General features: G+C 41.5%; 1 protein-coding gene across 1 annotated transcript; it reads left to right on the top strand.

Annotated features, from left to right (window-relative positions):
* The first annotated feature begins 5589 nt into the window (after positions 1-5589).
* LOC103328446 (uncharacterized) lies at positions 5590-6323 on the top strand. Its single transcript, XM_089050378.1, has 2 exons — positions 5590-6024; positions 6111-6323. Exons 1-2 carry the CDS (start codon positions 5590-5592, stop codon positions 6321-6323), a joined length of 648 nt encoding a protein of 215 aa, XP_088906504.1.
* The last annotated feature ends 562 nt before the right edge of the window (positions 6324-6885 follow it).

Raw genomic sequence — 6885 nt, 5'->3', positions numbered from 1 at the left:
AGAAAGTGATGCTAGGCAATCAACCCATGGCGATCACAGGGAGTAGGCGTTCAGTGCAGTTCGAGAAGGTTGAACCAAATCACGGAGGCCGTGTTCGGCGAGAGCCCCAGCGCAAAGGAGCAGGATACTCTAAACAACATGCAGCCATGATGCAATGGCAAGTCAACAGAGCAATTCAGAATGACCTTGAGGCTGCTATTGCTAGAATTCCAAACCCATATGTTGTGGTCCCGCAGCTAGACCTCTTTTATGGACCTCCACCAGGGCTAGCATGGCCATAACAAGATAATCCTCTCATCACACAAGTAACTGGAATACCAAGACATGGAAATATCCAAGCTGGACAGGAGGGAGGAGCCCTAGTTAAATGCTGGAAGGCCTGCACTAGTTCAAGCCTCCCGAATCAGCAGAACCTCCACTTATTCCACAACGGTGGCCTCACGTGATCGACCTTGGCATACGCTGAGCAACCAGTTGTGTTGCCTATAGACCCGGAAGGATGGACCCCAATCCATTCCCCACTAGCAAGAGGCATGAGAGGTAGAGAGTGCTTAGCAACAATGGCGAGAGCAGGCGGGGCAAGCGGAGGAATCATCAGATTTCAAAGAAGAGGAAGAACACGAGGAGGAAGTTACGCGGGCCATCTGAGAATGGAGCACGAGTTGAGCACAACCAGCGAGCAGGGTTAAAATCCCCATCTGTCAATGCTCTAAAGACATGGGGCACTTGAGAAAATGCTAAGAAAGATGATGGAACCTGAGGGCAGAAGAGGAGAAAGGCCCACCTATAGAAAGCCATTTCCAGCTTATATTGATCAGATACCTCTATCATCGGGCTTTAAGGTACCAAACTTCACTTTGTTCAACGGAGAGGGCACGTATTACAAGACCCCGTCTTCTTCAGTATATCTGTTTGAGGTAGAATCAGAAGAAGGCACAAAAGGCTAGGAAGAAAGAGAAGTTTCCGTGGCAGAAATGGCAAAATTAAAACAATCCATCAGCTGCAAGGCTCTGACAAAGCCATCACCATTCACAGGAGGGTTTATTCCAAACAAACCAACACATAACAAGGTCTATTCCTCCGATCTAATCAAGGTTGATGCTTTGTTTGATGAGATGTTGCTACAAAATGCAATAGAGACACCCCACAGGTTGCCCAAGCTAGAGGAACTCAAGGGCAGACAATATTGCAGATGGCACACCTCTTGGAACCATTCCACCAACAGTTGTGTTGTCTTCAAGGATGTCATACAAGAAGGAATAGCAGCAGGAAGGCTAAAATTGGCTGAGAAACCTCCATCAGTAACAACAGATCTTTTTCCCCAACCTTAGGTCAACACGGTCAACTTCAATTGGCCAGAGCAGAAGAGTGGCAAGCTAACGTGACTAGCTAGCCCCAACAGAGGCGGGAGAGTCACAAGGGAGGCTAATCAGAGGTCAAAGGTAACCATCTCGGCTGAGGTAGTTTTATGCAGCAAGTGCAAGTGTGAAAGTGAGTTAAAAGTAACTCTGGATAGGTAAAATTAGCCTACACCTAGTGCTTTTGAGTGGATTGGAACATCATACCAACAGGGCCTAATTTTGGCTCCACCTAAAAGCAGTCAGACGGAAGGACTATCTAAGGCTGCAACACAACAGAAGAATGACAAAGCGAGCCAAAGAAGGAAACACCAACTAAGATGCTCGAAAATGACAAGCCCTTGGCAACTATCACAGAAGGCAGGTGGTATTTTGTTGGAAAGAGCGGTAGACCAACTCTGGAACTAACTAGAACACAGAAGAGGAGAGTTCATAGGCAATCTGCACCTTCCTCAAGAACAGGATGACACACAGGTACTTCCAGAGACCAGTTACGCCATGAGAGGAAAAAATCCGAAGTAGCTCCTCAAGCAGAACAAACATCATGTCAACCAGAAGAGCGACAAAGATAGAATCTCCAGGCAAACCTTCCATCCATCTTGCCTCATCCTCAGTCAATCAGCTTAATCCTTCACAGTCACAAGGTCAATCCAGACCTATTCCAATAGAAGGACAAGAAGATTGGACTGAATAAAATGAAAATGAGTAGTTAGACTATGAACCATCTATAGATGACCAGATTGGGCTCCTCAAAATATGAGAACAAGAAGACTGGACAGAAGAATATGGAGAAGAACAGATTGAGTGCGATGGAGAACTTGATGAAGAGACTGAGGCTTTCGGCACAGAGTTAGAAAGCCTATTACAAGGTGATCTAGGCATTAACATGATGTTTATCCTACCAGAAAAGCTCAGAGCAGCACAAGGACAAGAAAGCACTTTGGAAGGAGACGTGCTCTCCTAGGAAAGTTTTGAGTGCAAATTAGCGAAGTAGAGGCGCCAATACAACAAATACCTACTGCCAAAGCAGGCAGAATTGCCATGAAATTGGCTACAAAACAACTTTGCTTTTCCAAACCTACCATGGAAATGGCCAATCACCTTAGACCTTTGTTCATAACAACAAACTTTGGGGGTGTTCCTATTCCCACAGTGATGGTAGATGGAGGTGTAGCCATTAATCTTCTGCCTCACAGGTTGCTGATCAAGATGAGCAGAACAGAGAAGGATCTAATTCCAACATGCTTGACGGTCACCAACTTTGCTGGGGCCATCACTAAGACTCATGGAATACTAGATGTGGATGTCATAGTAGGAACTAAGGAGTTGATTGCATTTTCTGTGGTAGACACCACCTCTACCACTTACAATGCGCTACTTGGTAGAGATTGGATCTAATAGAGTCTATGTGTTCCTTCCACTCTATATCAGCAATTAGCCCTTTGGCATGAAGTAGGTTTCATGGAAATAATAGAGGACGATCCACGACCATTTCTACCTTCTGCCATGTGTTTTGAGGTTAGGTATTATCGTGATGATCTTGGTCCTTTCACATTCTTTGGAGTCAACTAGAACGGCCGCCCCCATGGTGTCACGGCCTAGAGACTCATTGAAAATGGTCTAGCCAGTTCTCTAGAGGATTGGAATAGACTTTTGTTCTGAACCTCCAAAACTCTGATGTTTAGTCCCAATCAACAAGAAAATGATCAAGCTGCAGCAATCCAATCTTTTACAAAATGATTATTGATATATTGGGAAGAAAGGAGGCTTTCTATGCAGAATCCAGCCATCAATATGGCAAAATTCACCCATGAGAGCATTGAAGAATAGGAAGAGAGTTTACAGGAGGAAGATCTATTACAATCAAACAGGAAGAGATTTTGCACCAACAACACTAGATGAATCTTTACCAAAAGTGGAAGATCCATTACAGGAGATAAACTTAGGAATAGAACAGGATCCAAGACCCACTTTCATTAGTGCATTGTTGAAAGAACCACTCAAGAGTGAAATCATTGCACTTTCGAATGACTTTAGAGACTGTTTTGCTTGGCATTATCATGAGATGCCTAGATTGGATAGAAAATTGGTAGAATACAAGTTGCCAATCAAAGAAGGCTACCTTCCAATTAAATAGACCAGAAGAAGAAGAATGTCTATGGAGACAGAATTAAAAGTCAAAGAAGAAATAGAAAGACTGGTCAAGGCAGGATTTATCAGACCAGCCATTTATGTTGATTGGCTAGCCAATATTGTACCAGTTCTGAAAAGAAAAACAAGGGCAGTTAGGATATGTGTGGATTATAGAAATCTAAATGAAGCATCTCCCAAAGATTAATATCCTATGCCAATGGCAGATATGCTAGTGGATGGAGCTGTTCATAACCAAATGCTATCTTTTATGGATGGCAATGCAGGATATAATCAAATTATAGTGGTAGAAGAAGACATCCATAAGATAGCATTCATGTGCCAGGGCATATATAGGTACTTTTGAATACACTGTAATGCCTTTTGGCTTGAGAAATACAGGAGCTACTTATCAAAGAGCAATGAATTCTGTTTTCCATGACATGATAGGTGATTCTCTAGAAGTGTATATAGATGATATGGTGATTAAGTCCCCAGAAAAGGGAGATCATGTATCAAATCTAAAAAGGGCATTCATGAGAAACAGACAACACAAGTTGAAAATGAATCCCAAGAAATGTGTTTTTGGAGTTCAAGCAGGAAATTTCTCAGTTTCTTGGTCCACCAAAGAGGCATAGAGATTGATAAAAACAAGGCAAAATCCATCATAGAAGCCCTACCACCTTGAAACAAGAAAGAATTGCAGAGTCTCCTAGGAAAGATCAACTTCCTAAGAAGATTCATATCCAATTCTGCAGGAAAAATCCAGCCTTTCTCCTCCTTGTTAAGGTCGAAGCAGGAACAAACATCTAAGTGGGAGAACAGCACTAGCAGGCTTTTGATGAAATCAAACACTACCTCTCAAATCCACTAGTTCTAAGTCCACCCAAGAGAGGCAGACCACTCAAATTGTATATTTTTGCATCATAAGTATCCATTGGGAGTCTGCTAGTTCAAGATAACAAGGAAGGGAAGGAATAGGTAGTCTATTATCTAAGCAGAACTCTGACAAAAATAGAAAGGAAATATTTAGCAATTGAAAGGCTTTATCTAGCCTTATACTTCACTGCTGTGAAACTCAGACACTACATACTGCCATTCACCATCTACATCATTGCCAAGACAGACCTAATCGAATATATGTTAACAAGGCCAATGTTGAGAGGCAGAATTGGCAAATGGACTCTGGCTTTGATAGAATTTGCTTTCAGATATGTTCCTCAGAAAGCTGTCAAAGGACAAGCTATAATAGACTTCCTAGCAGATTATCCAGGGGAAAAGATTGAAAATATGGATTCCTTGGATATAGCAAATGCAGATCTATTGACTAGAGCTCATACTTGCCTTAACAATCCCATCTATTTAGTTCACCTCACACCTTGGAAACTGTATTTTGATGGATCAAAGACTAATGTAGCCTCTGGGGCAGAGATTGTTTTGGAGGATCCACTGGGAATCAGACACTATTATTCTTTCCTGCTAGATTTCCAATGCACCAACAACTGGGCTGAATATGAAGCTTTAATCATTGGCCTTGAAATGTTGGTAGAATTAAAAATCCAGTCTCTGAAAATTTTGGGAGATTCTATGCTTGTGTTAAAACAGATCGCTGGAGAATACAAGTGGCAGCCGAAACCGACAAAATTCAAGGAAGCTACTTGGGAACATACCCCAGAGAAGAAAACTTTGCGACTAATGAAATGGCTCGAGATATGCAACAGGGGTACAAATGCCTGAAGACTGTGTGCAAAGGATCGTCAAGGTAGGAAGGAAAAGTCTACCATCTGTTCTAACAAGAGGAATGGAGATAGATGTCAATTCTGCCATAATAGTTGAAGATGACTGGAGAACTCCCATTATAAATTACTTGCAGTATCCAACCCTGCCTTCTGAAAAAAGAATCAGAATCATGGCTATAAACTACCTCATATGGGATGGAGATTTGGTCCGCAAAAGCAAGGATGAATTGCTCCTGAGATGCTTAGGGAGGAAAGAATACATGAAGGTCATGGGAGAAACCCATGAAGGAATCTGTGGAGCTCAACAATGTGAAAGGAAGATGTGCTGGTTAATTAGAAGGTATGGCTATTTCTGACCAACTATGATGAAAGACTGCATTGAATATTCTAAGGGATGTGAGGCTTGTCAGAGGCATGGTCCAATCCAGCACGCTCCTTCAGTTCCCATGAATCCAGTGGTTAAGCCATGGCCATTCAGAGGATGGGCAATGGACCTTATTGGCAAAATCTATCCATCTAGTAGCAAACAACACTGTTTCATCATTGTAGCTACAGACTATTTAACCATATTGGTGGAAGCCAAACCTGTTAAATCCACTACATCTCAATGGATCATCACCTTCATAAAAGAGCAGATTATACAAAGGTTTGGTATTCCAGAATCAATCACAACTAACAAGGGATCCTCTTTCATATATGGAGAAATGCTCGATATGGCAGAAGCATTCAAGTTCAAGTTACTTCAATCCACTCCTTATTATGCTCAAGCTAATGGACAAGCAGAATCAAGTAACAAGGTGATCATCAACATTATCAGGAAAATGCTTGAGAAAAATCCAAAGCAATGGCATGAGAAATTATTAGAAACTCTCTGGGCATATAGAACTTCAAAGAGAGAGGCAACTGGCATGACCCCATATGCTCTAACTATGGTCATGATGCAATTCTGCCTATGGAAATAGTAGTCCAATCTCTCATAATTGCTCAACAACACAACCTGGTTGGAGAAGACTACTCTCAAGTCATGCTACTAGAACTAGAAGGTTTGGATACCAGCAAAATTGACACCCTCAACAAACTCTTAGCAGGAAAATAGGTTGTATCAAGGCCCTACAACCAAAGAGTTAAAAATAAGAGTTTTGAAGAAGGAGAAATAGTCTGGAAAGCAGTTCTGCCCCTTGGAACACACATAGCTAGTTATGGAAAATGGTCACCTACTTGGGAAGGTCCTTTCATAATCAAGCAAGTCCTTGGATTGGAGGCATACAAATTACAGGATCGAGATGAAGGCATTCATGCAGCAGCAATCAATGGCAAATGGTTGAAAAACTTCTATCCAACTATGGGGGATTCACAGGCAGTGCGAACAAATCTTGGGATTGAAAAAGAAAAGGATAGAACTATTGTTTAAATTCTTGTTCAGATTTGTAGTTTAAATTTACTTTAGTGTATTTTTGCCTACTTTCGTTTTATTTAGGCAAAAGAAATCAAAAAATGCAACAGTTCCACAAAAATAAATAGCTTTTATTAAAGGTAGTCATTTTTTATGACTAAAGTTTTATTACATTTTTGCTTTAAATTTAAAGTCCTAGCTTTTTCTGAGTCTATTGTAATCCGGTCTTCTTGGTAGAAATCTCTTTCTGAAGGAGCATTCCTTG

This window comes from Prunus mume, linkage group LG4 (assembly GCF_029339155.1).
Source record: "Prunus mume cultivar Tortuosa linkage group LG4, ASM2933915v1, whole genome shotgun sequence".
Taxonomy (NCBI): domain Eukaryota; kingdom Viridiplantae; phylum Streptophyta; class Magnoliopsida; order Rosales; family Rosaceae; genus Prunus; species Prunus mume.
The sequence above is the reverse complement of the archived record's forward strand: the minus strand, read 5'-3'. Positions and strand labels throughout refer to the sequence as shown.

What these genes read in the sequence shown, in the direction of transcription:
- LOC103328446 (XM_089050378.1), top strand. Translation starts at nt 5,590, where the DNA reads ATGATGAAAGACTGCATTGAATATTCTAAGGGATGTGAGGCTTGTCAG. An exon ending in AAGCAGAATCAAGTAACAAG is followed by an intron (nt 6,025 to 6,110) that starts GTGATCATCAAC and finishes CTGGGCATATAG; the next exon opens with AACTTCAAAGAGAGAGGCAA.